The sequence below is a fragment of the Oncorhynchus mykiss genome, chromosome 30, assembly GCF_013265735.2.
Source record: "Oncorhynchus mykiss isolate Arlee chromosome 30, USDA_OmykA_1.1, whole genome shotgun sequence".
NCBI classification, from domain to species: domain Eukaryota; kingdom Metazoa; phylum Chordata; class Actinopteri; order Salmoniformes; family Salmonidae; genus Oncorhynchus; species Oncorhynchus mykiss.
This window is the reverse complement of record NC_050570.1, coordinates 37224235-37244642: the sequence shown is the minus strand read 5'-3', so window position 1 is coordinate 37244642 and position 20408 is coordinate 37224235. Positions and strand designations below refer to the sequence as shown.

Sequence of the window (20408 nt, the reverse complement as noted above, 5' to 3'; positions counted from 1 at the left end):
CGGCGACCCTGGCGCAGTTAGTGTTAAGTGCCTTGCTCAAGGACACGTCAACAGATCTTTTTTCCTTGTCGGCTCAGGGATTCGAACTCTGGCTACTGGCCTAACGCTCGAACCGCTGAACTACCTGCCGCCCCGTTGAGGTTGGTTCAGGGGTTAATGATCCCTCTCCTTTCCTGTGTCTTCTGTTTCTCAGGGAGGTCGTGGTCCTGCAGGTCCATTGGGTCCTCCTGGCGAGAAGGGGTCCGGGGTAGGTACAGAACGTCGACGTATGCACCACTTAGCGAGGGTGTCTGGAACTGTTGCGCTAGTGGCATTGCATGTCTGTGAATGATGTAGTTGTGGTCCATCTCTGAGTAGGAATGCTATTTCATATCTTTGGCTTTCAGGCCTGAGTAGCTGTCTTAGTGTTCCGTATACTGTCATTGAGTGATTCCTCACGAAACCAGGACACTGAAAAAGCATGATTTAGGGGATATTCATGAAATTTAAACTATAGAATTGCCATTTGGGAGGAAGGATTGTTGGCATATATTTGACATTTGTAATTAAAAGTATGATGAATAATTAACCAAAGTTGGCATATTTATGACATTTTGGCCTTACCAAGGCCAATATAATGTTTAGTCCGTAGGTGCTACAAATCAAAAATGTCTGTCATATGAAGGTTTACCGCTTGCTCTGTTATATGAGTAGTATTTTGATTTCGATATATTTTTTTAATATATATACACAGTACCAGTCAAACATTTGTACACGCCTACTAATTAAAGTGTTTTTCTTTCTTTTTACTATTTTCTACATTATAGAATAATAGTGAAGACATCAAAACTATGAAATAGCATTTATGGAATCATGTAGTAACCAAAAAAGTGTAAAACAAATCAAAATATATATAGCCACCCTTTGCCTTGATGACAGCTTTGCACACTCTTGGCATTCTCTCAACCAGCTTAATGAGGTAGTCACCTGGAATGCCTTTCAATTAACAGCCTTGTTAAAAGTTCATTTGTGGAATTTATTTCCTTCTTAATGCATTTGAGCAAAAGAGAAATGACAGTCCATCCTTACTTTAAAACATGAAGGTCAGTCAATCCAGAAAATGTCATGAACTTTGAAAGTTTCTTCAAGTGCAGTTGCAAGAAACATCAAGCAGTATAATGAAACTCGCTCTGATGAGGACCGCCACAGGAAAGTAAGACCCAGAGTTATCTCTGCTGCAGAGGATAATTCATTAGTTACCAGCCTCAGAAATTGCAGCCCAAATAAATGCTTCACAGAGTTCAAGTAACAGACACATCTCAACATCAACTGTTCAGAGGAGACTGCATTAATCAGGCCTTCATGGTCGAATTGCTGCACAGAAAACACTACTAAAGGACACCAATAAGAAGAAGAGACTTGCTTGGGCCAAGAAACATGGACATTAGACCGGTGGAAATTTGAGATTTTTGGTTCCAACCGCCGTGTCTTTGTGAGACAGGTGAATGGATGATCTCCACATGTGTGGTTCCCAACGTGAAGCATGGAGGAGGAGGTGTGAGGGTGTCGGGGTACTTTGCTGGTGAAACTGTCAGTGATTTATTTAGAATTCAATGTACACTTAACCAGCATGGCTACCACAGCATTCTGCAGCGATACACCATGCGATCTGGTTTGTACTTAGTGGGACTATCATTTGTTTTTAAACAGGAAAATGACCCAACACATCTCCAGGCTTTGTAAAGGCTATTTGACCATGAATGAGAGTGATGGAGTACTGCATCAGATGACCTGGCCTCTACTTTCACTTGACCTCAATCCAATTGAGATGGTATGGGATGAGTTGGACCGCAGACTGAAGGAAAAGCAGCCAACAAGTGCTCAGTGTATGTGGGAACTCCTTCAAGACTGTTGGAAAAGCATTCCAAGTGAAGCTGGTTGAGCTAAAAAATGTTTGAACCTTTATTTAACTAGGCAAGTCTGATAAGAACATTCTTATTTACAATGACGGCCTACCCCGAATGACGCTGGGCCAATTGTGCATCGCCCTATGGGACTCCCAATCACGGCCGGATGTGATCCAGCCTGGATTCAAACCAGGGACTGTAATGACACCTCTTGCACAGAGATGCAGTGCCTTAGAGTGTGCAAAGCTGTCATCAATGCAAAGGGTGGCTACTTTGAGGAATCTAAAATGTCAAACATATTTTGATTTGTTTAACACTTATTGGTTACTACATGATTCCATATGTGTTATTTCATAGTTTTGATATCTTCTCTATGATTCTACAAAAATAAAGAAAAACCTTGAATGAGTAGGTGTGTCCAAAATGTTGACTGGTACTGTATGTATGAATATTGAAATATATGAACATAACTATTGAAAAAAATAAAAAATGTATTTATCTAATTTCTCAATATTAATGTTGAACATAATATACTATTTGAGCATATCAAAGTTCCAGAGTAGGTTCTCTGCTAGTTTTAAAGTTATGGCCAATTTTATACAGAGCAATTGGCATTGGAGGAAATGTAAACTATCACACGGCTCTCCTTTCACGTGTATCATTGCACATCCTGCAAATTATTAGAATGCTTGCAGATTGGATCATAAAATAGATCCAACTGGAACGTTGACATTCCCCTATGAGTATATAATGTTGAACAATTTGCCAAATCAACATTTTTTTTTCTTTCGATATTCATATTTAGATTTTTCAATGTTCAGAAATGACTTGATTTTTTTTTTATTGAAATCAAAATACTACATATTACAAGGCCACCCGTAATGCTTAATTTGACACCAATTGTTGTTTTGTAGCACCTACAGATGAATCAAGATGGTGTCTTAAAGGAGGCCTGAGTAAGGCCAAAATGTTACAAATATGCAGACTCTGATAAATTCTTTCTCAATTATGTTTTTAAATACAAATTTCAGATATGTGTCGACAATCCTTCCTCCAAAGGATAATTTCCTTGATAAAATGTTGTGAAAATCCCCAAAAGATTTGTCTTTTTTTGTCCTGGTTTCGTGAGGAATCACTCAATTGGAGCCTCCAGGTTCTTAGTCAGTCCTGTATATTGTTAGTATGAATGCTGTGTTCCAGCTCTTCCCCTGGGGGGCTCTGTGAATGATCTTCTCTTCTGTCGCTCTGACCTGTAGCTCTCTGTCTGTGAATACTCTTCTCTGTCTGTGACCTCTGTCTCTGTCTCCCTTTGGTTATGTCGTGTCTGTCTGTGAACGCTGTAGTGTAGCTGAGCTCTTTGAGTGCTGTACTGTTCTGTTGTCTATGTCTGGTAAAAGAGACAGAGAGGCTGAGCCCCATGTCATGTCTCTAGTTGGCCTACAGCTTGTGGTGGACAGGTAGACAGACAGGTCCAGGTTTGTGGATTTGGTCCCCTTTCCTGTGCTCCCTGGCTGGCTGGCTCCCTGGCAGGCTCCCTGGCTGGCTGTCTGTCGGATAAGTGATGGTGGCCCTGGCCAAATCTTCCTGTCCTGTCACACAGCCACACTTCAGAGGAGCAGAACCACAAAGTCAAGGGCTTCGGGAATAATTCAGTGTTGATGTCAACCTCCTTTTCTAACATTGTTTTGTTTTGAGAAGATGGGGAGGGAGTTTCTCTTTAAAGATTTTCTTGCTGAGCTAGGCAATTCTCCGTTAGTTGACTGTTGCCATACTTCTGTACAACGTTGGACACACACTGCTCCCTGTACGAACCAGAAGTCGTGGTCATGTTCTTTTCTCTTGTTGTGACGCTCTCTGGCCTTAGTTTAAGCTTAGTGCGCTGAAGGGGAGACGCTTCTCAATAAATCAAGGAAAAATTACATGGCCCCAGTCCACTAGAATTAACATCTTCATTTGCATATGTATTTCTGCACATACAGTTGAAGTCAGAAGTTTACATACACCTTAGCCAAATACATTTAAACTCAGTTTTTCACAATTCCTGACATTTAATCCTAGTGCAAATTCCCTGTCTTAGGTCAGTTAGGATCACCACTTTATTTTAAGAATGTGAAATGTCAGAATAATAATAGAGAGAATGATTTATTTCAGTTTTTATTTCTTTCATCACATTCTCAGTGGGTCAGAAGTTTACATACACTCAATTAGTATTTGGTAGCATTGCCTTTAAATTGGTTAACTTGGGTCAAACGTTTCAGGTAGCCTTCCAGAAGCTTCCCACAATAAGTTGGGTGAATTTTGACCCATTCCTCCTGACAGAGCTGGTGTAACTGAGTCAGGTTTTTAGGCCTCCTTGCTCGCACACGCTTTTTCAGTTCTGCCCACAAATGTTCTATAAGATTGAGGTCAGGGCTTTGTGATGGCTACTCCAATACCTTGACTTTGTTGTCCTTAAATAATTTTTCCACAACTTTGGAAGTATGCTTGGGGTCATTGTCCACTTGGAGGACCCATTTGCGACCAAGCTTTAACTGATGTCTTGGGATTTTGCTTCAATATATCCACGTAATTTTCCTCCCTCATGATGCCATTTATTTTGTGAAGTGCACCAGTCCCTCCTGCAGCAAAGCCCCCCCACAACATGATGCTGCCACTTCACGGGTTGGATGGTGTTCTTCTGCTTGCAAGCCTCCCCCTTTTACCTCCTAACATAACGATGGTCATTATGGCCAGAGGACTTTTCTCCAAAAAGTACGATCTTTGTCCCCATGTGCAGTTGCAAACTATAGTCTGGCTTTTTTTTATGCCGGTTTTGGAACAGTGGCATCTTCCTTGCTGAGCAGCCTTTCAGGTTATGTCGATATAGGACTCATTTTATTGTGGATATAGATACTTTTGTACCTGTTTCCTCCAGCATCTTCTCAAGGTCCTTTGCTGTTGTTCTGGGAATGATTTGCACTTTTTGCACCAAAGCTTTCATCTCTTGGAGACAGAACGCATCTCCTTCCTGAGTGGTATGACGGCTGCGTGGTCCCATGGTGTTTATAATTGCGTAGTACTATTGTTTGTACAGATGAACATGGTAACTTCAGGCATTTGGAAATTGCTCCCAAGGATGAACCAGACTTGTGGAGGTCTACAATTTTTTTCTGAGGTCTTGGCTGATTTCTTTTGATTTTCCCATGATGTCAAGCAAAGAGGCATTGAGTTTGAAGGTAGGCCTTGAAATACATCCACAGGTACACCTCCAATTGACTCAAATGATGTCAATTAGTCTATCAGAAGCTTCTAAAGCCTTGACATCGTTTTCTGGAATTTTCCAAGCTGTTTAAAGGCACAGTCAACTTAGTGTGTTTAAACTTCTGACCCACTGGAATTGTGATACAGTGAATTATAAGTGAAATAATCTGTCTGTAAACAATTGTTGGGAAAATTACTTGTGTCATGCACAAAGTAGATGTCCTAACCGACTTGCCAAAACTATAGTTTGTTAACAAGACATTTGTGGAGTGGTTGAAAAACGAGTTTTAATGACTCCAACTTAAGTGTATGTAAACTTCCGACTTCAACCGTACTTCACTTTTCTCTCTAATTGTCTGTCCTTTATTGTGGTTTCTCTTTTGGTCCAAGGGGTATCCAGGCTTACCCGGAGGTCCCGGTAACGTCGGTCTGCAAGGCCCACTTGTAAGTGTTCATCAACTTAACTAGGATATGAATTGTGTTTGGATCCAACTTTATAGAATGTTAGGATGGTTTATTCTATCCTCCTCATCCCCTCAGGCTCTCTGTCTCTCTCTGTCTCTGTCTCTCTCTTTCTCTCTCTTTCTCTCTCTAGGTCTTTCTTCCTCCCTCCCTGTGAGTGCTCGCTTGTAGGAGAAGAGTAGTTATATTTTCCTCCTCCCAGTTGGGCGTGTGACACATACTGTATAAGTGATGAACTTAATTGAGTGAAGGGATGAAATACATTGACTCCCCTGATTCCTATTTTATGTCTAGTCTAAGCTATCGTAAACACTTTAATTGCGGGATTAATACGAATGCTTAAATCGAGTGGGAAGATTTGTCATGAATTATATTTTTTCCTTCTCCTTGATTTGCACTCTTAACACTTGACATTTCACTGGGTAATTCAATATCAATTAGCCTCTTTCCCCACATTAATGTCTGTTCTTCCGCAAAGGCAGTACTTCACTAGACTGATTGTCAAACAGCACTGTATAGCAGCTAATTTCCTCTTGCTCATTTGGACTGTCTGTAGGCGACCGGGTAGGGTTGATAGATTTTATATACAGTAGATAGACAATGCTCATTTAGCCTCATTTAGTCCGTATAAACACTCTGACTTAATACAACATCCTCTGCAGCGTCCACCTCCATAGCTGGGCGATCAGATCACACACCGTGTAGATGATCTTCTGCTCCATTTCAAACAGAAACAGTCTGAATTTCTATGTAATTGATTGGATAACGTCTCACCTGTGACCGTGCAACTGAATTGAACGGTCATGAATTCTCTTGAAGACATTCCATAACAATCTCTCTCTCTCCAACTGTCCCCATCTGTCTCTCTTGCTCTATCTCTCTCTCTCTCTCTCTCTGTCTGTCCACTCTCCCCCTGCCTCCCTCTTCCATCCCTCTCTACATCCCAGGGTCCTCGGGGGCAGAGGGGTACACCTGGGATCCCTGGGTCAAAGGGCAGAAGGGTAAGTTTAGCTCTTGTTTTTTCCCCCATCCACTCTGTTACACCACTCTGTTCAGTTCTACCTGATGAGTCATATGTAACGATGTGAGCTATGATGGACAACTGGAGCCTAACCGTGATTCAACCCTAAACCATAACCCTGAGTTTACTTCATCAAACACCAGTGTAACATTTCATCCCAGAACAGTTAATCTGAGGATGAGAGGTGAGGGTGATTTAAACAGCGTGTGTTTATTCTTCACTGGGACTATTATCACATTATTAGATGCTGACAATTGTTTTACGAGCACCGTAAAGAAGTGAGCCAGAGATGACAGCGCTCAGGCGTTAATGTCGAGCTGGTGAGACATCTTGTGGCCTGAAAGGAGTATGGCACTTACAGTACACTGATACAGTACTGTACATAGCAACCACGGACTTGACATATTTGACATGATCAAAGCTAATGGAATCGTATGATCTGTTGTGTGACACTGCATAAGATAGCCTGTCTATCAGCAGTAGTATCACCGTTGTTGACTCTAAATCAGTTGACTGAGATCTTTTCACTATACTGTAACCCTACGTGGGCAGGGACTTCTACAGAAGATTACTGTGTCTGTACTGGTCTGTGGGTAGAGATTTATTAAAGTGGGATATTGTAGACGTCTCCCTTGTAGATTCCTACATTTACTGTAAATCCTTTCACAAGTGATGATGGTTTAGACCAGTGTTTCCTAACCCTGGTCCTCCAGTACCACCAACATTACGCACTTTTGTTGTAGCCCTGGACAAACACACCTCATTCAGCTCATCGAGGGCTTGATGATTAGTTGACAAGTTGAATCAGGTGTGCTTGTCCAGGGTTACATAAACATGTGTACTGTTGGGGTACTAGAGGACCAGGATTTGGTAAACACTGGTTTAGACTACTGTGTCGAGGGTGTGAGGTGACTGGGCACTCTGCTTCAGTGACTAGGTAGTAGAGTAAGTGCCTCTGCCCGTCCGTGGTGCCAATGTGGGTTGGCACTCCTGCCAGGGGCCAGTCCAGTCGGTGCCATGGCAAGTCGGTTGCAGTGTTCCATCCAAATGTCTATTTATATCAGCAGAGAGAAGTAAAGAGGACATGCTAACGAGAGACGCAGAGTGCCCAGTCACCACGCACTCACTTTCACTGTGGTCCGCTAGCACTCTCACTTAAATTTTCATCCCTCAGTCTTTCCTGCTCTCTCATCGTCTCCTTCTCCTGTCTCACCTGAAGCACACGAACAAGATCTATTCATTCCATATCCAGCAAACATGACCCCATTGGCACCATGTGGGTATTCGGGGAGCAAGGTGGGCATGGGCTGGCTTCCATTAAATAGTACCCACAAAACACCAGTCTCAACGTCAACAGTGAAGAGGCGACTCCGGGATGCTGGCCTTCTAGCCAGAGTTCCTCTGTCCAGTGTCTGTGTTATTTTGCCCATCTTTAATCTTTTATTTTTATTGGCCAGTCTGATATATGGCTTTTTCTTTGCAACTCTGCAAGGCCAGCATCCCGGAGTCGCCTCTTCACTGTTGATGAGACTGGTGTTTCGCGGGTACTATTTAATGAAGCTGCCAGTTGAGGACTTGTGAGGTGTCTGTTTCTCAAACTAGACACTCTAATGTACTTGTCCTCGTACTCAGTTGTGCACCGGGGCTTCCCACTCTTTCTATTCTGGTTAGAGCCAGTTTGCGTTGTTCTGTGAAGGGAGTAGTACACAGCATTGTACGAGATCTTTAGTTTCTTGGCAATTTCTCACATGGACTAGCCTTCATTTCTCAGAACAAGAATAGACTGACGAGTTTCAGAAGAAAGTTTTGTTTCTGGCCATTTTGAGCCTGTAATCGAACCCACAAATGCTGATGCGCCACATACTCAACTAGTCCAAAGAAGGCCAGTTTTATTGCTTCTTTAAGCAGGACCACAGTTTTCAGCTGTGCTAACATAATTGCAAAAGGGTTTTCTTATGATCAACTAGCCTTTTAAAATGATAAACTTGGATTAGTTTACACAACGTGCCATTGGAACACAGGAGTGATGGTTGCTGATAATGGGTCTCTGTACGCCTACGTAGATATTCCATGAAAGAATCAATAGTCATTTACAACATTAACAATGTCTACACTGTATTTCTGATCAATTGTATTTTAGTTTAATGGACAAAAAAAAATTGCTTCTCTTTCAAAAACAAGGACATTTCTAAGTGACCCCAAACTTTTGAACAGTAGTGTATATTTTTACATTAAAATATTAAATGAATATTTCTCCAAACGAGATTAAACTAATTTAGGCCAAGCGATCCGTGGAATAAGTTTAGAGGGTATAATAAAATAAAATACAATACAATGTAATATTATTAATCTGCAATTTATGTTCTTAACAAAGGGCCACCTGGCCTTGGGAAGCTCACAGGAATATTGGTATCCACAGTGCTCCACCAATTATACATTTTACAATGTAATAATTCTTGTGATCCCCAATGATTCTATATATTTTTTAACATAAATGCACTGTAATTTAAAGCTAGAATCATTCGTTGCTGCGGCCATTTTTTACCTATTGATTCTTGAAGAATATAATTTATAAATGCCGCAGGGGCTGAGTTTTAACTGTGGTACCCCAACAGAGCCCAAAATGTAAGCTTGTTTTACTCAATGTAAACAATGTAAATGTAAACAAACCGTGTAGAGCCTCAAAACATTGGTAAAACGATCATTTTTATATCAGTCCCTGCATCCATAGCCGTCTATAAATTTAAGAGTGGTTACAGTTCTCCAGGCCCATTCCTCGGCTAAATGTTCTATCCGATGCCAAGAAGTGGGCCTTTAAAACCTTTGCTGAGGGGGTCCCAGATGAATTTGCTATTACAAAAGGGTTCCCGGTGCCAGAAAGTTAGAGAACCCCTGACAGCCTATACCAAGCCCAACACAGGCTAACCCACACCACCCAGTTTGAGGCAGAATAGAATATTTGTGGTCATGGTTTGCATTTTACCATTTAGCAGACACTCTTATCCAGGTAGACTTACAGGAGCAGTTAGGGTTAATTGCTTTGCTCAAGGGCACATCGACAGATTTTTCACCTAGTCAGCTTTCGGGATTCGAACCAGCAGGCTTTCGATTACTGGCAAAACACTCTTAACTGCCTGCCGCCAGTTCTTTTGTGCAACCTACCGAGAGTGTCGTTCCAGTTGAAGTGTTCTGTTTGCGTGATGTTAAAATTTGTTATGATTTTGTACACTGCCAATGATTAAGTCTTTAAAAATACTTAAATAAGTGCATGTGACATATGATAACCGTAGCCCTTTGCACTCAATGGCAGATATGGGCACTGATAAACACCTAAATTGGAACGTTGTGGCTTTACAATAACATGCTTTACATGACATCAGAGCTCTGGCTCTGCGCTTCACAGCGCTGTATGGGTTTGACTGACAGCTGTACTGAACTTGAGCACCTACCGCGACAAGAAGTTGTCCTAATCCCGCTCGCTAATTGGGCAAGTTTAGCAAAATGTTTTGTTGTCAGACTGATGGAAATGCTGTGAATGAAGAGGACTCGATGTATATTGAAAGATGAGATGTAGAGGATTATAATAAATACCGCCATACAAAGCAAGCCAAACACCCATGAGTCCAAATGTGCACTTCACATTTCCATATCATAAAACTCATGTCATCTACAGTGTCAACGTTTATGATCACTATGTCAGTTACAATATGACATGGCGTCATACCTTGGGTTGTTCTGAACAGCATGAGCCTATGTTTGTCTATTGAGAAGAGAATTCGCCACGGCACACTCACCTGAATGCACACATGGCCGCTTTCTATACGCACCAAAAGTATTATCTGTTTCCCTGAATTGCATTATCAAATCAAATTGTTTCCCTAAGCACATTCCCTAAATACCTTCAAGGCTTAAAGAATATGCCATATGTGCATCAAATTCAATTGTAATAAATACATTATAGATAAATCAATTCCTATTAAATAAGGCTCATCTGCTCAATGTGGAAAGCCTAAATGGGGCAAATATTTTTGCCTGCATTTGGCTCACACCGTTCCAATGTGGGCATGTTTGCTAGGAAATGAAGGGCTTATTTCAGGCAAAGTGATATATGGGCTGGCCACACTGGGCAAATGCCTTGGGGGGCCAACGTGGAGCGGATGAACAAACGAGCTTGGGGCAAATATTTTAGCCCGCATTTTGCCCACATTGTGCTAATGTGAGCATGTTAGCTTGGTACAAAAATTCCTACACAGGCTATGATTCCCACAAATGTTTCTCTGCTGACACACACTCATAACACATGACACACACACATCCCATTGACTGTATGCTCAGTGTTTACTATAAACCACACTTGCGTCTCCATGCGGTTGGTAGCATTTCTTGTTTTGTTAAGCCATACTATAGTTCTCCTCAATCGCCCTTCCTAAACAGACATGGCTAATAGACATATCTGATCTTTCCGCTGAATCACAATACACACTACATCTAGATCACCACAGAACTTGTAGAACCAGAACACCAGAGTGTTTCGTTACAGTAAATGATGAAAGCGTAGTGTTGGTAATGATTTGAATGCCCTCTGGTATTTTGGGAACATCTGTTCTGAAATAAACATACATGACATACTCCAGTGTTTATCGCTCGTGTACTACAGGCTAAAGTACTGTACAGCAGCAAAGCGAAACGGCTCAGGTCGTTGCCGGTCTACGCCGCCACGGGGCCAATCTCACAGTTGTTATCTTAACCCTACTTATGGCCTTCTCTTATGGTTCACCCTCCGAGCTATAAAGACATAAAGTTTGGGTGATACAATGTGGCACACTTGAATTTGGCCTAGATCAGGAAGAATCGTATTCCTTATGTTACGTTTACAATGCATTATGTCACAGTGTACGGTAGGACAAAGAGACATGTGCATTCTAGGAATAGTATGTGACCCAGTAGTAACTACAGGCTGGGAGCATACAGAGGATCTCTGTCTGTTCCTAGACTACAGATAACTGCCAAAATAAAGGAAACGCCAACAGGAATATTTTACTTTCACCCCTCTTATCTCTTTCTCTCTGATTTATTATCCCTGAGAGCAATTCAGTCTGGGAAGATGGCACGCTTGGTCTCAGGAATGTATTTTTTTATTGCTCCGTTTGATGATCTTACATAACTATACAAGATATTACCTGCAGTCAAATAGTAGATATGACCCAGTAGTAACTACATGTAACTGCCAAAATAAAGGAAGCCACGCAACATAAAGTGTCTTAATAGGGCGTTGGGGCACCACGAGCCGCCAGAACAGCTTCAATGCGCCTTGGCATAGATTCTACAGGTGTCTGGAACTTTATTGGAGGGTTACGGCGCCATTCTTCCATGAGATATTCCATCATTTGGTGTTTTGGTTGATGGTGGTGGAAAACGCTGCCTCAGGCCCAGCTCCAGAATCTCCCATAAGTGTTAAATTGGGTTGAGACCTGATGACTGAGACACTCACGCGCGCACACACACACACACACACACACACACACACACACACACACACACACACACACACACACACACACACACACACACACAACCCTTTAGCTCCTTTGAGACCCCTCTTTCCAAGTCACTGAGATCTCTTCTAGCCATGGTAACCACAATAATGGGCAACTGGGCATTTTATACTTGACCCTAAGCATGATGGGATGTTAATTGCTTAATTAACTCTGGAACCATATTATAAAATACTGTATCCCTCCAGAGCCGCCCCTAGCCGTTTGGGGCCCATAAGCAAGATTTGGTTGGAGGGAAAATCTTTAAATTGTGTAACTTATTTCATGCAATTCTACACATTTTGCAATGACTTATGCCTTGCTAATATGATATCTGAGTGAGCGTGACTAGCAAAATCAATGGGAGCCCCCTGGTGGTCAGGGCACGTGCCCTTTGTGCCTGCTCAGTAATTTGCCCATTATTGCTAAATTTAGATAGCTGGCTAGATTAATTTACCAATATAAAGAATTGTATCAGACATGGGCTAATTGACTGACTGTCAGTGACTGACAGAACATTTAGAAACTGCACCTAGTGTATTCTACTATTCTGACTCTCAAAAGTCAGTTGAGACCGCAAATGAGTTCCTAAAAAAACTGGTGGGGGGGGGGGGGGGGGGCCCTTAGGGGCCGGAGGCCCTAAGCAACCACGTATGTCGCTTATGCCAAGGCCAGCCCTGTAAGTGTTTCCTTTTTTTTGTCAGTTAACTGGATATGTGGACAATGAACTACAGTAGTACTATAAACTATTACCTGCAGACAGACAATAGTTAGGGACCAATAATTCAGTCTGACGCATCATCTTTTACCTCTTGACCTACTGTCTTTGTGTCTTTCAGTTGTCCTCATTGACCTCACAATGTGTAATATCTCTCGGCTATCTCTGGCTTTGATATCTCACTTGGCTCAAACCGGGATAGAATTTGAGTAAGATTTTGTATAAATGATACGTGTGTGTGTGTACTTGAACAGAGGCTTCTGTGCTAAGCCATATAACTGACTGGACGAGGCTTTTTGCAATAGTGCTTGTTAACTAACCTGAATGAGCCATTCACCCAACTGTAGCCTACAGCTTTAGGATCAAGTTAAAAAAAGTTGCAATTTCCAATTCAGCTATTAAATTTATGATTTTTTGATTTGGCCTGACTAGAGGTGGCTCTGCTATCATTTTGCTTGGCCATGAAAGCCAGGTGGACATTGGAGACCCATACAATGTATCCACTCACTCACATAGCTGTGTTGAATAGTTTTATGAGTAAGAAAACACATATTTTGACTCTGTTTGACTTATTTTCCCGCTGTGTATCTTTGGCCTGAACCAAGGTAAATGTCGTGTGTAGCTTAGCAGAGTCCACTATAAGCAGACAGAGCAGCACAGTCCAGTAAAGCACACACACACACTTCTTAAGACTGAATGTGGCTTTTTATGTATTGAGGACAGAGTGTGGGGGAGAGAGGGGGGGGGGGGGGGGAGATGGGGTTGCTGGAAATCCCTACCGGTGAGGCAGGAGAGGAATGTTAGAACCTCAGGGAGTGACACAAAGAGGAACGGACACAACAGTCCAATCAGACAGAACAGGAAGAGCACAGCATCAAAGCAGCCTGGAGGGTTCTAATTTAAAGATGGCTATCTCCACCCTCTTATCTGGGGCTGCAGAGAGGGTTTGGTGCTTGGGGGGGGTCAGGTGATTACTCCCAGGTTGTGGATATTAAGTGATCCGTCTGTTTTGTCTCTATGGAACTCCCATGTGTTCAAAGAAAGAAAAAAAAGGCCTGCACACTACACTGCTCCCATATGCTGCTCTCAACACCAATGCCCCCATATCCCATATTGTACACTACTAAGTAGCTGTGAGTGTGTGTGGGTGGGTGTGTTGCCTGTATATACGAGTGCCGTTGTGTGATGTGATGGTTGAGTGGTTTGTAAACAGAGTTGGTTACAGAGAGGACTAAGCTGTTTCTGTGTCATAGAGACGCGGGACACACACACACACACACACAGACATGGCTAAGCAGCTGTGTTTCCGTGTCATAGGGGCCGAGGGGTGCAGAGGGTCCACTTGGGGAACCAGGGCCTGAGGGCACCAAGGTAAACACTGTTTTAAACATATTTTCACCCTCCAAATAATAATATAAAGTATGTCCTCATTTCACCTACCTGAAAACCTTGTTCTGTGCACTTTGACCTGATTAAAAGTATCTTATTGCTGCCTCACTGAGATGTCTCTCTCTTTCTTTCTATCGCTCTCTCTCCCTCTCGATGTCTCTCTCCCTCTCCTTTGCAGGGAGAGCAGGGTGAAGGAGGAAAGAAAGGGGAGCCTGGGTTCATTGTGAGTACTGTAAATTATTTTGGGGGTCACCTGTCTGACTTGAAGGAGTGAATCTTTTACTTTCTGCCACAATGTCTTGTCCCCAGACCTAGCACATCAGCAATGTGTACACAATGTGTGTGTGTGTGTGTGCGAGTTTGTTCCTGTGTGTCACTGAGCATGTTTCTGCAGATGCCTCTGTCCTTATACTGACTAGAGTGCACATGGAAAAGGCTCCAGGAGACCACTAAAAATAATTGAATCTCAACAGCAAGTCCTTTCTGGTTCACCTGACTAATGACAGGCCAGAATGAGGCACGGCTACTTCCTGTCACCCCTGCTCCTGAAATCATTCTGCAGAACAGACCCCACTGTTAAAGGGAAAATTCACCCAAAAGCACTCATTCCTTTAATTTACGGTGTTAAATAACACTGAAGAACAATGTTTTTTGTGAACAAATGTTTCATTTTGGCGTTGTAGTGAGGTTGGTAGCAACATGGAGAATTCTTGTGGAAAACTGTTGCAGCTCAAGTCGACCACAAAAATCCACAATGCAATGGTCAGCTGGTTAGCAAACACTACTGCACACAATAATGCCAAAGACAATATCAGCATGTAACGTAGCTAGTTAGCTGTGAAATCAACTAAACACTATACATTTAGAAGTCTACATCTCACCATGTTCAACCTACAAATTGATGAGTCTGACATTCGCAACGGCAGATATACTTTTGAGGAGATGGGGAAACGTTGCCCGTGCTACTGTACGTCAATGGGCTGCGCGGTGCATTCTGGGCGATTCCGGGACAAGGAGCGCTCTCCTCCAAGGAGTAAATGGGAGTCTGTTGGGCTATAAGTACAATAAGTTAACAATAAGTACAACATTACAAATATTTTCCAAGATAGTTAGCCATGTTGGCACACTGGAGTAAAGAGGCAGACAAATAGGGAAAAATGTGCTAGACCCTCCGTTAACTTACACATCTCTCAAAGCAGGAATATCGCAGAAAACATGGTCAATGGCCCATTTGTGTAGGTGCCGTTGAAACCCCCCCCCAATATACTAAACATATGTCATGCCTACGTTTGAATAAAAAGGTTACCCATGGGACGCCGTGAGCTAAGGTTGAGCGTGCCGTTAAGATCTGTGTGGGAGATCGTTAGACTTTCAAGTTTTTATTTGCGGCGTGTGCCATTCTTCTGAAGGCTGTGTCGCGTTATCGTCAAATAAACAACCTCCTCCAGCTCACAGGGATGAGACCTGAGCTAAAGACATAAAACACCCAACCCCTGGCTTTATATTTGCTAGTGTCAATTGTCTCCAATTAGGTTGGGGGATTTCATTAAAAACACAACCTGTATATTGGGTAGAGCCATTGGCTAAAACGGCAGACCCAAAGCTCGGATGGAGAGTCAGGGGAGGTACTTGGGTGAATCTAGATGAGTGTCATAACATAGCATAACATAACCTAACATAGCGGACCAGTGCACTTGCAACATCGCTGACTCTTTGATGTCCTATGTCATAGTATTATGACCGCAAAAGGATACATTTCTGTTGAAAGTTGGACAATAAAGCATCTCCTCTAATCTAGCTTTAATACCTTCAGTGGCATTTTCCTTTAACAGAGGACAGTTCAGTTAGGAGCAGTAATGTTAACAGGTGAACTATAGTACCTCCACTAAGTTGTGGATATCCTGGAACAATGGAAGACATCCATAAGACTTACATAATACCAACAGGTGCATTTAGTCCACTAGGGATGGTACTGGTACATTCATCATGCAATTGTCGTCCCTGACCCATCTATTCCATACCTTTTCCTCTTGCAGGGGAAAGCTGGCGGTCCAGGGGAGAGAGGTCTACCAGGGAAACCTGTGAGTACCTTGCATTACATTCACCTGCAGTATCTCCGTTTCCTTTGACGGGTTTGATTGAAAGGTTCTAGAAGGTAAAGATACCTATCACTGTGTACAACAACACCACAGCTACATGAGACATAATCAAAGTCCTGGCCCTATAAAGAATGTCCACTACAGCTTCCTACCTGTAATATAAGCGCTCATTAAAAAGGTGCACTGAAACAACAAGGTGTGTGCGAAAGACACATTTGATTGATTAAAACAACCGAGAGTCAGAGGGATAAATTGAAGGGTGTGCGCGCGCGTGTGTGTGTGTGCATGTGGGCTCTTTCGTGTGTGTGCGTGCAGGCACATGTGACAGACTGTCCCATAGTGCCCAGACCTTGAGGCCTGCCTGGCTGCGGTGTGCTTCTACTCTCATGTGTCCCTGGTGGCGGTAAACGGAGACTGAGATATTTTAATGTACAAATGGTCTTTGCAACGAGGGGAAAGATCTGCGTTTGTGCTTAGTTAATGATGGATTGCAGAGTTGTAATATAATCGCTGAACTATATAGCAGTTCCCCACTGAAGGGAAATTAATTAAAGAAAGAAAGACTCATACCAAAGGACTTCGTATTAACAGTGAGCTTCACATAAATGTTGGTGTTGGCTGCTGTCAGCCCAGTACACACACACATTTCTCTCTGTGTCTTTCTTTATCTCTGTGTGGCCAGAGGTGATGATTCTCAATGTTGGGCTCCCGAGTGGCGCAGCGGTCTAAGGCACTGCATCTCAGTGCTAGAGGCGTTACTACAGACACCCTGGTTGGAATCCAAGCTGTATCACAAACCGGCCGTGTTTGGGAGTCCCACAGGGCGGCACACAATTGGCCCAGCGTCGTCCGGGTTTGGCCGTTGTAGGCCGTCATTGTAAAGAAGAATTTTGTTCTTAACTGACTTGCCTGGTTAAATAAAGAATGCATAAAATAATAATGCCGAATAGAACCTGCTGCATGCTCAATGAATCTTGGATCCATTCACAGATGCTTGGCCGGTTCATTTAGTTCGATAAATGACCTCTTTTCCAGCTCTCTTAAGTCACGCCTTGGAGTACGACTTGACAAGCGATGTTTGTAATTGTTTTTAACTGATGCGCCGCTGCGCACACACACTAGCAGCGACCTGTCCTGCTCAGTGTCTAAATGCCATCATTTGTATAAAGCGAGGTCTATGGACACGGATCAGTTTGTTTGTGTCAGGGGGAATGGGTGTAGTTACCGTGGGTGTTAAAACAGGTCATTTATCCTGAGCGGTAAAACACACAATAATGCAACTGGAAATCCCCACTGTTATGACATGGTGAGCCCACGAAGTCCCTATCCCCATGAACCATCTCTAATGTACATTGATGTACAGAAGAGTGGGGTTTTAGATTGGGGTGCGGGTTCCGTTGAGCAGAGTTTGACGCTCTTACAACTCTAATCCTCAATATTAAAGTCTTTAAAACTACAAGGAAAGATTTTCCATCCAACAGTATGTTTTCTCCAGTATCTAACAGTATGTCTACTGCCGCCAGTATCTAACAGTATGTTTACTGCCGTCAGTATCTAACAGTATGTTTTCTCCAGTATCTAACAGTATGTCTACTGCCGTCAGTATCTAACAGTATGTTTTCTCCGGTATCTAACAGTATGTCTACTGCCGTCAGTATCTAACAGTATGTCTACTGCCGTCAGTATCTAACAGTATGTTTTCTCCAGTATCTAACAGTATGTCTACTGCCGTCAGTATCTAACAGTATGTCTACTGCCGTCAGTATCTAACAGTATGTTTTCTCCAGTATCTAACAGTATGTTTTCTCCAGTATCTAACAGTATGTCTACTGCCGTCAGTATCTAACAGTATGTCTACTGCCGTCAGTATCTAACAGTATGTCTACTGCCGTCAGTATCTAACAGTATGTCTACTGCCGTCAGTATCTAACAGTATGTCTACTGCCGTCAGTATCTAACAGTATGTTTTCTCCAGTATCTAACAGTATGTCTACTGCCGTCAGTATCTAACAGTATGTCTACTGCCGTCAGTATCTAACAGTATGTCTACTGCCGTCAGTATCTAACAGTATATTTTCTCCAGTATCTAACAGTATGTTTTCTCCAGTATCTAACAGTATGTCTACTGCCGTCAGTATCTAACAGTATGTCTACTGCCGTCAGTATCTAACAGTATGTCGACTGCCGTCAGTATCTAACAGTATGTCGACTGCCGTCAGTATCTAACAGTATGTCTACTGCCGTCAGTATCTAACAGTATGTTTTCTCCAGTATCTAACAGTATGTCTACTGCCGTCAGTATCTAACAGTATGTCTACTGCCGTCAGTATCTAACAGTATGTCTACTGCCGTCAGTATCTAACAGTATGTCTACTGCCGTCAGTATCTAACAGTATGTCTACTGCCGTCAGTATCTAACAGTATGTTTTCTCCAGTATCTAACAGTATGTCTACTGCCGTCAGTATCTAACAGTATGTCTACTGCCGTCAGTATCTAACAGTATGTCTACTGCCGTCAGTATCTAACAGTATGTCTACTGCCGTCAGTATCTAACAGTATGTCTACTGCCGTCAGTATCTGACAGTATGTCGACTGCCGTCAGTATCTAACAGTATGTCTACTGCCGTCAGTATCTAACAGTATGTTTTCTCCAGTATCTAACAGTATGTCTACTGCCGTCAGGAAACGACTAAAGTAAACATAGATCTGACAGGCAGGGCAGAGGAGCTCTATATTCTCCCCAGTGACCTCTAGAGCCACAGTGCCATCTTGTGTTCAGTGTTGCAAAATACATATTTGAGGGACAGTGAGACTGCAAGTGTGGTACTGTACTGAAGTCATCTGCTCTGTCATACAGTATATATCTCTCTATCAATCTTCATTAAAACTAAGCTGCGGTTGAATACAATATTTATGAATTAGAGGATGATTTCATGCACTTTACGATAGTGACATTGACAAATGGCTTCCTTAACCTCCACCATGCTTAGATCAACAGGCTGGATGTTATTTTCAGTCCTCTCTGACACATTTTTAGGAACATTTGTGCAAGCAAAGCTTTGATTTACACTTTTAATGAAATATATATTCCCGTCTTATGTAGACTCTTATGATTTACAATGTTTTCAGCACTCTCCCTCTCAGGGCCTTTGTAAGAGTTCTGAAAATGACCATTCCCCTTTCTTTTCTTTTTTTAATAAATCTCTTTGTTTTGTGCTGTTGTACAGACATATTTAATTTGGTTATTATGTTATTAGGGGATTTTGAGTAATGCTTTACACTTACTGTTACGACAGGGGTTGTAAATAGTAGAGCACGTAGAGGTCCCTTACTGGAACTTCATGTGAAAGAGTTACAGTACTACAGAGAGAGTTATGTCATAGCCCCAACTTTAACGTCCTGACGTTGCACTTCTATACTAAGTGTAAGTGGAATTTGTAACTGTTGTTCTGAACGATGTGGAATTTATTTCATGGACAAAGGAATATGACACCGACGCTGAGATGGCTGCGCTCTGTGTCGTTTTTGTCTCTAACATCGTGCAACTTTGTAACCACAATGGCCAAGCGAAGTGTGTAGAATATCACACCGATCACAGATGAAGTCAGCGACATCATATTTCAGATCAGATAGTAATACCTTTTGATACCCTTTTGAAAGACTGTATACCGTCGACACGCCACTGAAAGCCACAGTCAATAGCTTCTTTCCCCAGTTGTGACAGAAACTGTTCCCCGGTGTTTGTGTTCAGGATGCTATGGTTCAGGAGTCAAGTCCCTTCCCAACTTCTCAACGGGGACGTCTCCATTCCTGGGATATTATAACCCCCCCCCTCTCCTTTTTTTTCTGCATGACATACTGGTCTGTATGTTTGCTTCTCTAGTCTGATCAGATCCATGGATAGGCTCTGTATCTGGTTCATCCTGTAGTGGGACTATATGTTGGTGACCTCTGACCTGTCTCTCTCAGGGGAAAGCTGGGATCCCTGGCAGCACTGGAGAGAGGGGAGCCCATGGTGAACCAGTGAGTATCAGTCAATCAATCAATCGAACAGTTGT

General features: G+C 42.5%; 1 protein-coding gene across 2 annotated transcripts in view; it reads left to right on the top strand.

Annotated features, from left to right (window-relative positions):
• The window catches only part of LOC110521790 (collagen alpha-1(XXIV) chain), a 183833-nt gene that overhangs the window by 112286 nt on the left and 51139 nt on the right, over positions 1-20408 (top strand). For both annotated transcript variants that reach the window (XM_036968553.1, XM_036968554.1), the window contains exons 26-32: positions 194-247; positions 5517-5570; positions 6536-6589; positions 14179-14232; positions 14429-14473; positions 16287-16331; positions 20320-20373. In XM_036968553.1, the coding sequence (XP_036824448.1) occupies positions 194-247; positions 5517-5570; positions 6536-6589; positions 14179-14232; positions 14429-14473; positions 16287-16331; positions 20320-20373 (360 nt within the window). The remainder of the gene's footprint in view (positions 1-193; positions 248-5516; positions 5571-6535; positions 6590-14178; positions 14233-14428; positions 14474-16286; positions 16332-20319; positions 20374-20408) is intronic.